The sequence below is a fragment of the Megalobrama amblycephala genome, linkage group LG14, assembly GCF_018812025.1.
Source record: "Megalobrama amblycephala isolate DHTTF-2021 linkage group LG14, ASM1881202v1, whole genome shotgun sequence".
Classification (NCBI taxonomy): Eukaryota; Metazoa; Chordata; class Actinopteri; order Cypriniformes; family Xenocyprididae; genus Megalobrama; species Megalobrama amblycephala.
In genome coordinates this window covers 19,305,010-19,323,735 of record NC_063057.1, presented here as the reverse complement: position 1 = coordinate 19,323,735, position 18,726 = coordinate 19,305,010, and the positions used below count along the sequence as shown (strand labels likewise).

The following is an 18,726-nucleotide window of genomic DNA, read 5'->3' as shown; positions in this document are numbered from 1 at the left end:
TCTATGTGTTTGCATGACATGGTGGTGCTGTTCTTGTACAGCAGATTGTACAGTAAACCTTTGATTTTAATTAATACTTAATTATTTTATGTGTTTGGAATAAATACACAATCATTGCAATAATTTTGAGTTCTTTTAACCGTGCCGAATGCTTCAGTGGTCCTGCACAGTTTGTGTTGCTCTGACCCAAACATAAAATATTTCATAAATACAACGAAGAATCATTAAAAATATATAATACTACTATTACATATACGTTTATTTATAGTTTTTAAGACATTTGGACTACTTACAAAATTTATATTATTATTTTAATGTATTTTTGTGTCTTAATTTAATTGGTCAAAAATGCATTGGTGGAAGTAAGATGCGCGTGAACGCGTGCCCGACACCTCTTCTGGAGTACACGGTGCGCAGGTCTGATTTGTTGTTTATCGCGCACTGACGCTGATACCGATACTTAACGGACACAAAGCCGGGAATAAAAGCACTATAAAGTGAGTAAACATTGGTATCTGGTCATATTGTTATTACGAATGAATAAAGAAAAACGAAACTTTTAAGTCAGGAAGTGGGTGATACATCGTGAGTTGAACTTTTTTTTTTGTCGCAGGAAGTCAAATGTATACATTTTATATACATTAACTGTAAAGTTGCTGTGCTTTCATTACAGCGTTCATGGTTTGGTTTACTGTTGAAATTAAAGTGTATTTTTCGTGAATTCGTGAACCATCTGATGCTCTAGAAAAATGAGGAACTTGCAAAGTGCAACAACACTTGTGACTCTTGTTTCATTTATAGAGTTTAAACGAAAATGTAGCTTTTGTTTTTCATAAAACTCAAAATATGTGGAATTACACCATTAAGCTGTGGTGATGATGATGATTTACCCTCTCTTGACATTGTCAAGTTGACTATTTAACTACTTCTACTGTTTTTACGTATTTATGAGTATATTTGTATGGCTACATTTTAAGCATAATGCGTTAAAATAATCAAATGTCTGAGAAAATGTAACATGAGCCATACAATTATGGCTTCTCTTTCTATAGATGTGGAAAGCTGTGGTGGGACATGATGTTAATGTGAAGGTCGAATCAGAGGGGGACGACTGGGAAACCGATCCAAATTTTGAGGTAAGCAGACAGGGAAAAGACTCCAAAATCATCTAAAGGCACTACTGTAAAATAATAAGAAACAAACCTGTTCTTGGAGGCCTGGAGTTTAGCTCCAACTTGCCTCAACACACCTGCCCGGAAGGTTCTAGTATGCCTAGTAAGATTTTGATTAGTTGGTTCAGGTGCGTTGGAGCTGAATTCTGCAGGACAGTGGCCCTCCAGGAGAAGGATTGGACACACCTGGTTTAGAGTTAAGATTTCTATCAGAATTCTTTATACATTTTTAACTATTATTATTTTATATATAAAAATGTGTCTGTTTCAGAACGATGTCTCGGAGCAGGAGCAGAGATGGGGTGCCAGAACCATAGAAGGATCAGGCCGAAAAGAACACATCAGGTACAGATTTTAAATGATATAATAATATAGCAGGTTGCTTTAATGGCACCATGTTGCAATGCATAAAACTGAAAGCACTGCTGAAAAGAGTGTTACTATCTGCAGTGAGGAAATAGGAAGTAGAAATGCTGCCGACTTGAGTTGCATTTCCAAATATGGACTGATAAGTTCAAGCATACGTCATGTCAGAAGCGGAATAAGATTTTGCACTGACACACTGCATTTTAAATAAAATTATAACATATATCTATGTATTTTATTTTCGTAATGTTCGTCCTGAACATGAACAAATGAGCACTATAAACACATGCAAAGATTTGAGTGCATAACAAAAGTGCCACATTCCATGGTAATATGCAGCATGTAGTAACATGTGATGTGCCTGTTTGTGTTCAGCATTGCAGAGCTCAGGCAGAATGTGTCTCGGGAACATGAGGTGGTTAAGAAGAAAGAGATGGACCAGGGCCCTAAAGCCTCTTACGGCTATGGAGGGAAATTCGGAGTTGAGAAAGACAGAATGGACAAGGTTAGTTTGAGAACAGGCCAAAATCTAAAGATGTCGTCACATTTACTGATGCAGAGCACATTGTTGGTCACTAAATCCAGTCATTTCAATAGGAATCCACACAACTGGGAATTTTGCTTGATTACAAAAGATTTCCCTAGCCTGATTTCGCAACTGTTTCACAGATTTGCCGCACTGATTAACAGAAAGCTGTTTGGTTGACTTCTATGAGCTGTGCTTTATATATCTCTACACTATTGATAATAGACTATGGACCTTCTTGCCAACAAAATTTCACAGAAAATTTGCTAATGTGATCGCACCTTACGTCTAAAAATATTTCTCGGAGAGCAAACTCGTTTGCATATACTGTAGTGACCAAAAAGTGATGTCTGGCCTAGGAAAATTGACACCCTTTATTCAAATAATATTAAAAAATGTATTAAAAAGTTTGTAAGCATATTGCGTAGTTGTGCTTGGAGTCATTTGTTTTATATGTGATAACATAATGAAATATGCCAAATTGTATGGACATAATTTTTGTCCAGCTTGTCATACAAAGAAATTATGAACATGTGCAAAAACAAGAGGGAACCAATGACATATTAATAACTGATTATGTTGTAGTCCGTATATGCTTTTTCCTGTAAACTTTTGTTTTTCTATGCTTTTTTTTTTTTTTGCGTATAATAAAACATGTTGCTGTAGTTTGCAAAAATAATTGCCAAATAATTTTGTCAGATAAATACCTTCACCATATTTAAGAAAATATAAATATTTTTTCCCTTATTTTTTGATGGTTTAATCAAACTTGCTGTGACTTTGAGGTTTGATGACACCAAACGCTATTAGTTTTGTTGATATTGCATGATTTTAATAAAAAAATGTATGTGTTGAATTTTCCCAGGGTGCTTTAGGGCACGGCTATGTGGCAGAGGTAGAGCAGCACTCATCCCAGACAGATGCAGCAAAGGGATTTGGGGGGAAATTTGGTGTTCAGAAAGACCGTGTGGACAAGGTTAGAAACCCTCTCATCACTGTCCTATGATAAATAATTTAAAAATGTGGTTGCATAATATGAATTAATACTACTACTATTTGAATCTAACAATTTGAATATTTGCCTTTTATCATCAATTCACTACAGTCTGCCATGACCTACGAGTACAAGGGTGAAGTTCAGCAGCATGCATCTCAGAAAGGTACTCATACATTCAAAAACTTTAAGCACACTCTATGTGTCTCCTCCTCTATTTTGTCTGTTCAGTCTATAATAGTCACTTCTTTACTGTTCATAAGATTACGCTAAAGGTTTCGGTGGCAAGTATGGTGTACAGAAAGAGAGAGTTGACAAGGCTGCAATGGGATACGACTACAAAGGCGAGACTGAGAAACACCAGTCACAGAAAGGTAAGTTCGATCTCTGCCATTATATTCTCAATCCATATTTTGTTGTCCTTTTAGTGGAAGAATCTTTTATAAAGCACAATACTGTTTTCTTAATATTTCACAGACTATGCAAAAGGCTTTGGGGGAAAATACGGAGTGGAAAAAGAAAAAGTTGACAAGGCTGCAATGGGTTACGACTACAAAGGAGAAACGGAGAAACATCAGTCACAGAAAGGTAAGTTCAATCTCCGCTGTTATATTGACCAGCATCCTGGTCCTCAATCCATATTTTGTTGTCCTTTTGGTGGAAGAATAGTTTATTAAGCATAGTTCTGTTTTCTGAACATCTCACAGACTATGCAAAAGGTTTTGGGGGAAAATACGGCGTGGAAAAGGAAAAGGTTGACAAGGCTGCTTTGGGTTACGACTACAAAGGAGAAACAGAGAAACATCAGTCACAGAAAGGTATTGTAAATATTGCCTGGGATCATTTGACTAATGGGAAACTCTTTCAAAACCCCTCTTCATATTTATTCTGATGTTTTGTAATGATTGTAATAGCATAGGCTGCATTAGTGTCACATCACTTGGCACCTATTTCTGAATGTCAGTCCTTTGATGGTCCTGGGAACATGACTTTGGGGCACCTTGCCACAACCAGTGGTCCCTTTTCTTATTTTATTTGTAACAAGGTTGACAAAAAGGGTGTTTTCTAATATTAGATGACTGAAAATAGTAGCTGGGGGTCCTAGTGATCATCTTGCGCTTACCCCAGGGGCCCTAGTGGCCAGGTCTTACTTTATGCAATTTATCCCTGGTATTTATCTCCCTTTGCAAGTCTCATCTCTCCGACTGTTAATTGACACACAAACCTCACTCACTTGTTTTATTTGCGCCAGATGAATATTGTTTGTGTTATAGGGCTTGAATTTCGGCATGAGATTGCGCATAATTTTACTCATTCGCGCAGATTTTGTGATTACACCCAAAGTTTGTGCACATAAAGCTGCCTCTCAGTACTAAATTGAGTTTAAACAGTCAAATACTCACAAAATAATGTCAAAATGCTGGTTATTCTTATTATTTATTTCAGACTATGCAAAGGGTTTTGGAGGACGTTATGGAGTCGAAGCAGATCGCATGGATAAGGTATATTTCAAATGTTTTATTATGCTATTATTATGGAAGCCTGTTTCTGTTTTAGAGTAAAAAAAGAGGATAATATTCAGATAATGTTTAAAATAAAAAAATAAAGTCACATTGTGAGGTATGCGTAGTCGCAATTACGAGAAGCAAAGTTGCCATTATGAGAAAATTGTAGAGAAATATAGTCGCAGTTGTAAGATAGTCACATTGCAATATATACGGCAAGTTGAAATTATGAGAAAAAAAGTCACAATTGTGTGCAATAAAGTTGCACTTTCAAGAAATATAATCACAGTTGTGATTATCACAATATTGATATATCGATAATCACATTGCTATATAAACGGCAAGTTGAAATTGAGAAAAAGGTTGCACTTTTGCGAAATATAGTTTCAGTTGTCGGATAATCACATTGCGATATAAAGTCGCAATTGCGATAAATAAAGTTGCAATTGAGAAAAATAGTTGCATTGCTTTATATATTAGCCACATTGCAATATATACGTAGTCACAATTGTGAGAAATAGTTGCACTTACAAGAAATATAGTCACAGTTGTGAGATAGTCACATTGAAATATAATATATATAAGTCGCAATTGTGGGAAATAAAGTTGTACTTACGAGAAATATAATCACAGTTGTGAGATATAGTCTCATTGCTATATATACGACAAGTCAAAATTACAAGAAAAAGTCGCAATTGTGAGAAATAGTTGCACTTACAAGAAATATAGTCACAGTTGTGAGATAATCACATTGCAATATATACGTTAAGTCGCAATTGTGAGAAATAAAGTTGCACTTAGGAGAAATATAATCACAGTTGTGAGATATAGTCTCATTGCTATATATACGACAAGTCAAAATTACAAGAAAATGTCGCAATTCTGAGAAATAGTTGCACTTACAAGAAATATAGTCACAGTTGTGAGATAGTCACATTGCAATATATACGTAAAGTCGCAGTTGTGAGAAATAAAGTTGTACTTGCGAGAAATATAATCACAGTTGTGAGATATAGTCTCATTGCTATATATATGACAAGTCAAAATTACAAGAAAAAGTCGCAATTGTGAGAAATAGTTGCACTTACAAGAAATATAGTCACAGTTGTGAGATAATCACATTGCAATATATACGTAAAGTCGCAATTGTGAGAAATAAAGTTGCACTTAGGAGAAATATAATCACAGTTGTGAGATATAGTCTCATTGCTATATATACACGACAAGTCAAAATTACAAGAAAAAGTCGCAATTCTGAGAAATAGTTGCTCTTACAAGAAATATAGTCACAGTTGTGAGATAGTCACATTGCAATATATACGTAAAGTCGCAGTTGTGAGAAATAAAGTTGTACTTACGAGAAATATAATCACAGTTGTGAGATATAATCACATTGCTATGTATACGACAAGTCAAAATTACAAGAAAAAAGTCACAATTGTGAGAAATAGTTGCACTTACAAGAAATATAGTCACAGTTGTGAGATAGTCACATTGCAATATATACGTAAGGTCGCAGTTGTGAGAAATAAAGTTGTACTTACGAGAAATATAATCACAGTTGTGAGATATAATCACATTGCTATGTATACGACAAGTCAAAATTACAAGAAAAAGTCGCAATTCTGAGAAATAGTTGCACTTACAAGAAATATAGTCACAGTTGTGAGATAGTCACATTGCAATATATACGTAGTCGCAGTTGTGAGAAATAAAGTTGTACTTGCAAGAAATATAATCACAGTTGTGAGATATAGTCTCATTGCTATATATACGACAAGTCAAAATTACAAGAAAAAGTCGCAATTGTGAGAAATAGTTGCACTTACAAGAAATATAGTCACAGTTGTGAGATAGTCACATTGCGAAAATATATGTAAAGTCGCAGTTGTGAGAAATAAAGTTGTACTTACGAGAAATATAATCACAGTTGTGAGATATAATCACATTGCTATGTATACGACAAGTCAAAATTACAAGAAAAAAGTCGCAATTGTGAGAAATAGCTGCACTTACAAGAAATATAGTCACAGTTGTGAGATAGTCACATTGCAATATATACGTAAAGTCGCAGTTGTGAGAAATAAAGTTGTACTTACGAGAAATATAATCACAGTTGTGAGATATAATCACATTGCTATGTATACGAAAAGTCAAAATTACAAGAAAAAAGTCGCAATTGTGAGAAATAGTTGCACTTACAAGAAATATAGTCACAGTTGTGAGATAGTCACATTGCAACATATACGTAAAGTCGCAGTTGTGAGAAATAAAGTTGTACTTGCAAGAAATATAATCACAGTTGTGAGATATAGTCTCATTGCTATATATATGACAAGTCAAAATTACAAGAAAAAGTCACAATTGTGAGAAATAGTTGCACCTACAAGAAGTATAGTCACAGTTGTGAGATAGTCACATTGCAATATATACGTAAAGTCGTAATTATGAGAAATAAAGTTGTACTTACGAGAAATATAATCACAGTTGTGAGATAATCACATTGCTATGTATACGACAAGTCAAAATTACAAGAAAAAAGTTGCAATTGTGAGAAATAGTTGCACTTACAAGAAATATAGTCTCAGTTGTGAGATAGTCACATTGCAATATATACGTAAAGTCGCAATTGTGAGAAATAAAGTTGTACTTGCGAGAAATATAATCACAGTTGTGAGATATAGTCTCATTGCTATATATATGACAAGTCAAAATTACAAGAAAAAGTCACAATTGTGAGAAATAGTTGCACCTACAAGAAGTATAGTCACAGTTGTGAGATAGTCACATTGCAATATATACGTAAAGTCGTAATTATGAGAAATAAAGTTGTACTTACGAGAAATATAATCACAGTTGTGAGATAATCACATTGCTATGTATACGACAAGTCAAAATTACAAGAAAAAAGTTGCAATTGTGAGAAATAGTTGCACTTACAAGAAATATAGTCTCAGTTGTGAGATAGTCACATTGCAATATATACGTAAAGTCGCAATTGTGAGAAATAAAGTTGTACTTGCGAGAAATATAATCACAGTTGGGAGATATAGTCTCATTGCTATATATACAACAAGTCAAAATTACAAGAAAAAAGTCGCAATTGTGAGAAAGAGTTGCACTTACAAGAAATATAGTCACAGTTGTGAGATAGTCACATTGCAATATATACATAAAGTCGCAATTGTGAGAAATAAAGTTGTACTTGCGAGAAATATAATCACAGTTGTGAGATATAATCACATTGCTATGTATACGACAAGTCAAAATTACAAGAAAAAAGTCGCAATTGTGAGAAATAGTTGCACTTACAAGAAATATAGTCACAGTTGTGAGATAGTCACATTGCAACATATACGTAAAGTCGCAGTTGTGAGAAATAAAGTTGTACTTGCAAGAAATATAATCACAGTTGTGAGATATAGTCTCATTGCTATATATATGACAAGTCAAAATTACAAGAAAAAGTCACAATTGTGAGAAATAGTTGCACCTACAAGAAGTATAGTCACAGTTGTGAGATAGTCACATTGCAATATATACGTAAAGTCGTAATTATGAGAAATAAAGTTGTACTTACGAGAAATATAATCACAGTTGTGAGATAATCACATTGCTATGTATACGACAAGTCAAAATTACAAGAAAAAAGTTGCAATTGTGAGAAATAGTTGCACTTACAAGAAATATAGTCTCAGTTGTGAGATAGTCACATTGCAATATATACATAAAGTCGCAATTGTGAGAAATAAAGTTGTACTTGCGAGAAATATAATCACAGTTGGGAGATATAGTCTCATTGCTATATATACAACAAGTCAAAATTACAAGAAAAAAGTCGCAATTGTGAGAAAGAGTTGCACTTACAAGAAATATAGTCACAGTTGTGAGATAGTCACATTGCAATATATACGTAAAGTCGCAATTGTGAGAAATAAAGTTGTACTTGCGAGAAATATAATCACAGTTGTGAGATATAGTCTCATTGCTATATATACGACAAGTCAAAATTACAAGAAAAAAGTCGCAATTGTGAGAAATAAAGTTGTAATTAAAAAGAAAAGTAGTCACAGCTGTAAGATATAAAGTCACATTGCGAGAGAGAAACATAAAGGTGCAATTATGAAAAACAAGGTCGCAAGGTTGTTATCAGTTCTTTTAAATTCTCTCTCTTTTTTTTTACTGCGAGGCAGAAATAGGATTTCGTACATTATTCATTTAGTGTGAGAGTTTCCCAGAGAATGTACATACAGTGTTTTTTTCTCACAGAGTGCAGCTTCATTCAGTGAGATGGAGTCACCATCATCAGCTTATGAAAAGCCTAAAGCTTTCGAGGCCTGTGAGTTGTTGTTGTACAAGTCTATGGAAATTATATATTTGATATGGTTGGTTTTGAGTAGTAATGCAATTGCATTCAGTGTTAAATAAGGGATCATATACTTTTCAGGGACACTGTAAATGCTTGATTATATGTTCTTGGTGTTTATAGCAAGTGTAGGAGCTGGAAACCTTAAGGCTCGGTTTGAGAACATGGCGAAGGCCTCCGATGAAGAGAACAAGAAGAGAGCAGATGAGGAGAGAGCCAGAAGACTTGCTAGAGAGAAGAGAGAACGAGAAGAGGCACAACGCAAACAGGAGGTTCACATTTGTCTTGATACATTTAAATATAGAAATGCTCATTGCACTTTAATAGAAACGCATGACAACAATACATAACCCACCCACCCACACACCAGACTTTTCTTTTTCAAACACTAATGAACACTTAGCTGGTCATCTTCTCTCTTAAGGAGCAGAGCAAGCATGAAGAGGAGGAAGAGAATCAGAGACCTCCACCTGTGCCAGCATCCCAGAAACCCCAAAAGGCGTTCAGAAACCTGCCTGAAATTCCCAGAGATGAACCAGAGACAGAACCTCAGGCAAGACCCTTTTTGTTATATTTTTGTTGCTCTTTTGAAACAGAAGGGTTTGAGCACTCAATGTTTACAATGCAAAAATCCTACCCAGACCATATATGGAAACCATTATGACATCACAACCATGAGCATATTAACATACTGATGCCCATGTTGTATTAAATTCTGACAATGTCCAGAAATGGTCACGTTTAAATTATAAAACTGCAGAATGTTATCCCAAATTGTGAAATTGTTTCCGTGTGATATTAGTAGAATATCACATGGCTGGAAAGGCACTCAGCCAATCAGATTCCAGAACCAGAACTAACTGTTGTATAATTAGTTTTATGCAACGCTATCTGTGTTTACATGCACCCATGTAATCTGTTTGTTTATAATTGGATTGATGGCTCAATCAGACTGAAAAGCTTTAATGTAAATGCTTCAATCGATCTGATTGAGCTCAATCTGAATTAAATTTTGATCAGATTGAAAAGGGGACCTGAAATAATCCTATCAACAGGAAAAAAAATAAGCATGTAGCAAACACTTGAATCCGACTATGTTCTCAGTCTGATTCAAAAATGCCTTGCGCACATGCAACAGTGTCGTGATACTGTATGTTTTGCGTCTTATGAATATGTTTATTCAAGTCTCATGACAGTGGAGGAGGCTGAATATTTATTAAATATTTGCTTTAAAAAAACTCTTCTGACATATATATCAGTTTGTTTGTGTTTTTTTTTTTTTTTTTTTTTAATGGAAGCTTGTTTCCGCTATGGAATAAAAAATGAAAAGGTAATTGCAACTTTTTATTTCACAATTCTGACTTTTTTCTCGCAATTGCGAACTTACATCTCGCAATTCTGACTTTTTTCTTAGTATCATTTATAAACTAGATATAAACCCAATATTCAAGATATAAACTAGCAGTTGTGTGTATAAAGATGCAAGATATAATATCTGTAAAATCAGTATATATTTTTTAATGGATTTAGTTTTAGTTTCAATTAACTATAATAACCCTGATCTAAGGAGCATAAAATTATAGGAAAAAACCTGCGACCAGTAAGCAACAACCCAGAACACCCTAGGGTAACACTATTTTACAGTGTCCTTGTCACACGTTACATGTCATTACTGTAATAATAACAGTAAATTATGCATAATTACTAACCCTAATCCAAACCCTAATTCTAACCCTATAGTGAGTACATGTAGTTAATTAATATTACTCAGGACTTAAAGGGTTAGTTCACCCAAAAATGAAAATTCTGTCATTAATTACTCACCCTCATGTCGTTTCAAACCTGTAAGATCCACGTTAATCTTCAGAACACAAAACAAAATAAAAATAAATGTATTCAACAATTTCTTCTCTTACCTGATTTCATTGAGTCTGCGTTCTGACGTAGAACCCGGAAGTGCTGCACTGTGTTTACAATGTAAACAGCATTGGAGGTTAGCAGGGAAGAGAAGAAATTGTTGAATAAAGTCGCTATTTTTGTTTTGTTTTTGCGCACTAAATATTCTTGTCACTTTATAACATTTGTTGGAAATCTCAGAAGCATAGACCAGGAGACTTTGGGATCTCTTGAAGCAGAAGTTACTCTTTATTGAGAAACACGCTGTGCGTCGCTGTGGTCATCCAAAGTCTAACTAAGGCAGTGACTTGGTAGTTCATATACATTCAAGGGGGAGGGATACATAGAGTAGAGGTGTGGACAATCTAAACAAAAGATGCAAATGCAGTACAGGAATCAGATCATTGCCTACATTTCCCAGCCATGATCTAATCAGCATAACTGTCATTCAAATGCATAGGTGCTAATCCAATCAGTCTGGCAGTATCACCTATACCTTTACATTATCATAGAGACAAAAGCACTGCTGTATCTTGAGCTTGTCCTGCCAAATGGTCAGGATGTAGGATCCGCAGATTTTAAACAGATTCTTAAATTTGTAATTCCACAGTTCCCCCTTTGAGAGTTCTAATAACTCTCACATAATACAAATTTAAACCTTCTTAAATCCCTTCTATAACATATGTTTGTTAACATAAGTTCCATCTTCCAGTCATGCAACTTCCAGTCATGCAACTTCCAGTCATGCAACAGTTACAGGCACATACATCTTATTCTGTGTCGTGTCCAACATTTACATAAGTGTTGTTCTTTAACTTGAGTATACTGTTGACACACATATACAACGCAGGGTGGTAACATGTTGTATTAACTACATGATGACACAGAAAAACCATGTAGCATAAGCGTGGAAGTCCTAAAAGTCCATGGCGCCTGAATAGCTGTGGAGTCTGTTCCCGGGAGAGTCCATTTCCATGTTTGTCCCAAGATGATTATTTGTCGTCGTGCAACTCCGAGTTGCTCAGATGACTCCGTCATCATGAAGGTTGTTCATGGATATCTGAGGTGATGGTTTACACCAGGTGCTGCTTGTGAGACGTCATGGCATATACACATACCTGCACACAAGAAAACAAAGAGACAGCAGACCAGCAGTATTCATGCATAGACTATAGTACGTTACACCTCTGATGATCGTATAGTTTTTCTGTCTAACTCTGATCATCATAAACTTCTAGTGATCGTATAGTGGTTTTGTTCTTCTTTTTCTTAACCTAGTCTTAATCAATTTGACACCTATAGACCAGTAAGGTGGGGATAAACTGAGATGGGGAAACCTATGAGGAAGTCTTCACCACAGGGTTAGCCCCCGAGGCCTTTTGCACTTCGGTTCTTCCCTGGGCTCCTCACTGGTCTGTGTGTCCTATTCTCTCCCTGTAGTTAGTTTGCAAACTTTACTGTGCTACATCTACATCTTCCATTGAAACAGCAGTCATAGCAGACATCATAACCCATTGAGGATGGACAGGTGAATGGAGTGTGCTGTAGCATAACATTTAAGGCTGTGAGTGTACTTAACCAGTGTCCCCAAATGGTGGAAGTGACAGTCAACTTTCTTTTGTTCAGAATGAGTCTTTCAGCTTTCTTGTAAATGACTGGGGAAATTAAGCACTCACAGCCCAAATGGTTAACATGTCAGCAAGCTGCTGCTCCAAGAGTTTGGAGAAGAGGGGAGGGGCAGTTTCAATGTAGCAAGTAGACTGAGTATGAGCTGAGTAAAGCTGTTCATTTCTTTTAATGTCTTTTTGTTTTTCCTACACTCTTTCATCCAGTGTCCAGGTTTACCACAGTAATGACAACTGCCTTCTCTCTTAGGACATTTACGTTTCTGTCGATTCTCTGTGTTGACCTTAAAGGATGCTGCTGCAATTTTTACTCTTGTCTTGACATCAGAGTCTCTTTCCCAAACAGCTAACCTATTAAAGTTGTTTTGCAGAGTTCCATTGGACCATGTGAGGTCTAAGAAAGGCAATGCATTTCTGTATTCTGATGAGAGCCCATCAAACCACATGCGGACCAGTGGTCCATTATCCTCTAACACCTTCTCTGGAGTGTCAGCTATTCCACTGTATGCTGCAGCTAACTGACAAAATCTTTCAGTGTACTCACTTACAGTTTCATCCTTCGTCTGTACACAACTAGTGATCTTTGACCAGTCTACCTTTGGTCCAACAAGGTTCTGTAACACTCTCAGAACTCCTTCTCTCAATTCACCTTTGCTGGAATGCTGAAACTCAGAATTATTTACAGCACTTTCAAAATCATTGAATTCTGACTCTTTCAGGATTTGTGACATTAGCTGGGTGACGTCAGCTAGGGACATATCATAGAGCTTCATTTTTCTGGACAACTCTGTTCTAAACTCAGAAAAGTTTCTATGCACTGATGGCAAATTCTCAGCAATTCTTTCTATGTCTTCAGGACCTGTAGTGGTACTGACTGCTTGTAACTGCAGTATGGGGGTTACAGATGTAACTGTGTCAACCCCTTTTGCCCTACTCTGAGCCTTTTGTCTCACTCCACACACTTCAACTGCATTTACATCTTTATGCATGAATCCAGTATTGCTATTGCCCTCTAGTCTACAGAAAGACTGTAAGTCAGGATAGCTTTCATCTGACTGTTGGTCTTTTGAGTCACATTTGGTTAATGCTTTGTTACGACCCAACTTCTGAGTGAGACGAGACACTCGAGTGTGCAACTGTTTGTTCTGCTCTTCTAACTTAGCAATACGTTGGATATGTTCTTTTGCAATGGATAGAGTAAATTCTCTGTGGCAGCAGATAATGCCCTTCATATTTTTCTTTCGAATACAAGCACCAAGTACCTTTTTGCATTCTTCAATAGACCAAACCTTTTCTGGATGAATCCCAAATTTCTTTGTCAAATCCAATCTGACTGGCTCAGTCACAATTGAGTCCATGTGCTTTCCTAACAATGATTTGAACTCACTATCTGTCCATAAAGGTGTAGCTAGTCCACCTTTCTCAGTTGTTGGAATTAGTCTAGCGTTCTTTCTCAACATTTTGTAATGTCTTTCTGGCACAACAATACACTTCGACACTTCCCTGACAGAGCAGAGGTTAACCTAGTTAATACACATCATAATGTATTCAACCTTCTCTGGTGAGCAGAGTAGAATCAACTTGCTAGCACACTGTAACAACTGTAACCTTCCCTGAATTAACAGAGGATGAACCTTCTTCTCTAGCAAAGTAGAGGATGGCTATTCTGTTAACACAGCACCTTCCCTGATTAAACAGAGGATAAACAACCTTCCCTTATAAAGCAGAGGATAAAACTTCCCTAACTTTACAGAGGATAAACCAATATTAGCACGTAATGCCAATCTTCCCTGCCTGAACAGAGGATAAACTTCATCTCTAAAAGAACATTTTTAGAGGATAACTTAGTTAACCAAACCCTACAGCTGTCTGTTAACTCTTCTCTGTCGGCGCAGAGGATAACAACTTTGTACTGGTCTTAATGGTTCTTTTGGATACAGTATCACTCACCAACCCTTGGGTGTACAGGAAAATTCAGCCTGGATCTTCTTTTGGATCAGATCTTTGTTGTGCTTGAAGTTCCAATCTGGATTGAGGTGAGAAGCTCTATCCGGGTCACGGCACCAAAACTGTTGGAAATCTCAGAAGCATAGACCAGGAGACTTTGGGATCTCTTGAAGCAGAAGTTACTCTTTATTGAGAAACACGCTGTGCGTCGCTGTGGTCATCCAAAGTCTAACTAAGGCAGTGACTTGGTAGTTCATATACATTCAAGGGGGAGGGATACATAGAGTAGAGGTGTGGACAATCTAAACAAAAGATGCAAATGCAGTACAGGAATCAGATCATTGCCTACATTTCCCAGCCATGATCTAATCAGCATAACTGTCATTCAAATGCATAGGTGCTAATCCAATCAGTCTGGCAGTATCACCTATACCTTTACATTATCATAGAGACAAAAGCACTGCTGTATCTTGAGCTTGTCCTGCCAAATGGTCAGGATGTAGGATCCGCAGATTTTAAACAGATTCTTAAATTTGTAATTCCACACATTAAAGGCCCTGATATACTTCAAACGAAATCGAAGAACGAACTGATGTGACGTCATTTCGAACAAAATCAGGCCAAAACGAAGTTCGTTTTGTGTTCTTTTTGGAAGTTCGAAACAGCTTGCCAAAGCTAACTTTGAGGAAAAGTTCGCTCCAGCTGCAAAACACCTTTTTACCACCATTGGTCAGTGACGATAACGTGCGCGCCGCCTTCATGTGTGCGGACCGCTTCTTTGACTCATTCGTGTGTTTGTGCTCGTTGAGGTAAGATCTCCGTGGGTGAAAACATGAACACACTGGATAGCCGCTTTATAGTACAAAATGAAGTTGTGCTTCTGATAAAATGATGCACTGACACTGTTTTTCGTGTTTGATACTGTAAAGCTGCTTGTTTTTAAGCAATCTATTGAATAAAGTGCTATATGAAGACGTGACGTGACTGGAGTGCTAATTTGCAGAGCTCGTGCTAACATACCCATGTTGTTATGATCAGACGCTTTCTTATGCTTTATATAAAATGCTTGCTGTTTTCTCACTTTTGTTGCATTTATTTTGTTACTGAGAAGAAAGTGCATGGCACATATTTACATTTTCATCTAAACGCCGCTCTCAGCAGTGTGGGTGGCGTCAAATGTTTGATTACATTATATCGCTGGTCACGCATTTTGATCTTCCTTTTACCCCTAAATGAAGAACAAAAAAAAACTTAGTTTGAAGTATAACGGGGCCTTAAGTTTGAACCACTGTAGTCATGTGGACTATTTTAACAATGTCCTTACTACCATTCTGGGCCTTGAAATTGGTAATAAAATTGCTGTGTATAGGAAGGTAAGAAGCTTGCGGATTTTTAAAAAAAGATCTTAATTTGTGTTCCGAAGATGAACGAAGGTCTTACGGGTGTGGAACGACATGAGGGTAATTAATGACAGAATTTTCATTTTTGGGTGAACTATCCCTTTAAATGTACAATTGAACTGTAACAAGAACATTTAAATAAAGTGTAAACACCCCTAGCAAACGCATAATATCATGGTAACTACTTAGAACCGCATAGCAGTGCCTCAAATTTTCTTCGGAAAGATGTAAGTCTAGTTGTTTATTCTTCTGTACCCATGAAGTAAGTTGTTAAAATGTAAGACACAATTAAGACAAGTAGTGAACTATCATAGTTTTTGCTCATATACTGAGAGAATTGATCATCATTTGCTCTGTATGTGTTTCAGGTGGAGGAGCAGCCTGACTACGAGGAACCGCCATGTCTGCCGCCCCGCCCGGCTGATCTGATTGAAGAGGAGGAGGAGCCGGAGCCTGAGGAATTGTATGCTGAATGTGATCCTGACCCCATACCTCAGGACGAAGATTATGAGGATATTGTCTCATATGCTCCTCCAGCTATTCCAGGTTTGACCACATATACACATTTACTACTTGTTCACTGTGTGGGAAGTGCGATCAAGGCCACATGGAGAAAAATAGATGGTTCTAATTACAACTGCTATAAATGTTTGTGATTGTTAACAGCTGTAATTCCTCATTTTTTTTTGTTGCTTTTTTCAGCAGTTGTTGATAATGATTATGAAGACCTAAGTGTGGGGGGACAAACAGCCAAAGCCATTTATGACTACCAAGGAGGTGTGTACAACCATAACAGCAACTGATTAATATATTTTTGACATTGTATCTGATTAAATAATTTCTTAAGTAACTCTTAAAGGGATAGTTCACCCAAAAATGAAAATTTGATGTTTATCTGCTTACCCCCAGGGCATCCAAGATGTAGGTGACTTTGTTTCTTCAGTAGAACACAAATGATGATTTTTAACTCCAACCGCTGCCGTCTGTCAGTCAAATAATGGGAGTGAATGGGAACTTGGATCAATAAGAGTCGAAAAACCTTGCATAGGCAAATCCAAATTAAACCCTGCGGCTCGTGACAACATATTGATGTCCTAAGACACGAAACGATCGGTTTGTGCGAGAAACCGAACAATATTTATATAATTTTTTACCTACTTTAGTTTCGTGTCTTAGGACATCAGTGTGTCGTCACGAGCCGCAGGGTTTAATTTGGATTTGTCTATGCAAGTTTTTTCGACTCTTATTGATCCCATTCACTCCCATTATTTGACTGACAGACGGCAACGGTTGCAGTTAAAAATCATCGTTTGTGATCTACTGAAGAAACAAAGACACCTACATCTTGGATGCGCTGGGGGTAAGCAGATAAACATCAAATTTTCATTTTTGGGTGAACTATCCCTTTAAGAACTAACCCCTGGTTTCACAGACAAGGCTTAAGCCTAGTCCCAGACTAAAATGCATGTTTGGGCTGTTTTAACTGAAAGCAACTTGAACTGTCATATCTTAAAATATGTCAGTGCCATAGAGGGTATGCATTGACGTCACTTTATCGTCGGAACACGCCCCCTCATTCGCGAAAACGTGAGTAAAACAAACGATTAGTTTAAACTTAAGGTTGGACTCAATATAGTGTTCTTTACAACTTACCAACGTTCCAGCGATCCATGGATATTGACATGCAGCCAGGAATCGTGTTTCCTGACATAGTGCCTGAATTCGACACCGGGGAAATACATTGAGCAAATTTGCCTGTGAACGCTTTATATAAATACAATATTGGTAGGTTTAAATCCAGGGGATCGCTTATATCAAAGTTATATATATAAAATCCAGCACTAAAACTGAGTTTTTGTCAGTGCTTTTTTAAAAACATCCAATTATGCAGAATATAAGATGGTAAATATTTAATTGAAGAGTTGTCAATACAATATAGAACAATACAATATATAGGGTATGATTTTACCTCAAAATTCAACATACTGACACAAAATTATAACTGCAAATCCATGTTTCTCTGCCTGGAGTCCAGTTGTTTCTGTGAATTGCAGCGATCCATTTGCTTCTCTTTTCTGTAGCTTTCGGCAGTCTGTGAAAATATACCTCAGGTTTCTTGTCAAATCTATTTGTACAGTCAGTCGCAAAGCTCTGTCCTGTTTTAGATGCGTTTTGTATGTTTTTCGCGGCATTCACGACTAAAACCAATGCTGCCACTCAGTGGGCGTAACCACAGTCACTCTGGCTGACGGTGAAATCACGTGCATACCCTTGACAAAACATTGTTTTGACTCAAGATGCACATCAGTAATGTTTTTTTTTTCTTTTCTAAATCTTTTATAAAAGCCCTTTAAATGTCCTATTTGACTTTATCTAAGAACTGTCTGTGAAACCAGGCCAATGTCATTCATGTCTGTGCATTTTTAGTTTTAGTTTAATATTTTGATTATAAATCTTATAAAAAAAAGATTTACTATAAGATTTACTAAAAATAATACTTTTGCAGAGGCCAGTGACGAGATCTCCTTCATGCCAGATGACATCATCACTAACATTGAGATGGTGGATGAGGGCTGGTGGAAAGGAACGTGTCATGGGCGCACAGGCCTGTTTCCTGCCACCTTTGTGGAGCTCATGTAGTTACTAATAATCAATGATCAAATGTATGTTTATTAGCCACTTGCAGACAATTATCTTTTATTGCAATTTTCTATGACATACAAGTGCAATATACTAACATGTTTTTTGGTTGTTTTAATGAGCCTGTATCTCTTAGCTGAACAAAATTTTCCATTCAAGGCACATGGTTGGTTACCAGATTACATGGACATTAACTTTTTTCTATGAAGATGTTAGATTAAAATATATAGGATTGTTTGCACTACCGTTCAAAAGTTTGGGGTCGGTTTTGTAATGTTTTTGAAAGAAG

At 36.5% G+C, this 18,726-nt stretch overlaps 1 protein-coding gene across 5 annotated transcripts; it reads left to right on the top strand.

The window, feature by feature from the left end:
* Nucleotides 1-340: 340 nt before the first annotated feature.
* On the top strand, nt 341-18,534 carry hcls1 (hematopoietic cell-specific Lyn substrate 1). 5 transcript variants are annotated; one of them, XM_048157059.1, is made up of 16 exons: nt 341-497; nt 1,053-1,136; nt 1,444-1,517; nt 1,914-2,043; nt 2,930-3,040; nt 3,170-3,224; nt 3,322-3,432; nt 3,536-3,646; nt 3,766-3,876; nt 4,505-4,560; nt 8,833-8,902; nt 9,053-9,201; nt 9,360-9,482; nt 16,166-16,343; nt 16,500-16,574; nt 18,304-18,534. In XM_048157059.1, the coding sequence occupies exons 2-16, from the start codon at nt 1,053-1,055 to the stop codon at nt 18,435-18,437; spliced, it is 1,572 nt and encodes a 523-aa protein (XP_048013016.1). In that variant the 5' UTR covers nt 341-497; the 3' UTR covers nt 18,438-18,534. The 5 variants fall into 5 exon arrangements, with proteins under 5 accessions (XP_048013016.1, XP_048013015.1, XP_048013014.1 ...); XM_048157058.1 differs by having other exon boundaries at nt 9,354-9,482; nt 16,503-16,574; XM_048157057.1 differs by having other exon boundaries at nt 9,354-9,482.
* The last annotated feature ends 192 nt before the right edge of the window (nt 18,535-18,726 follow it).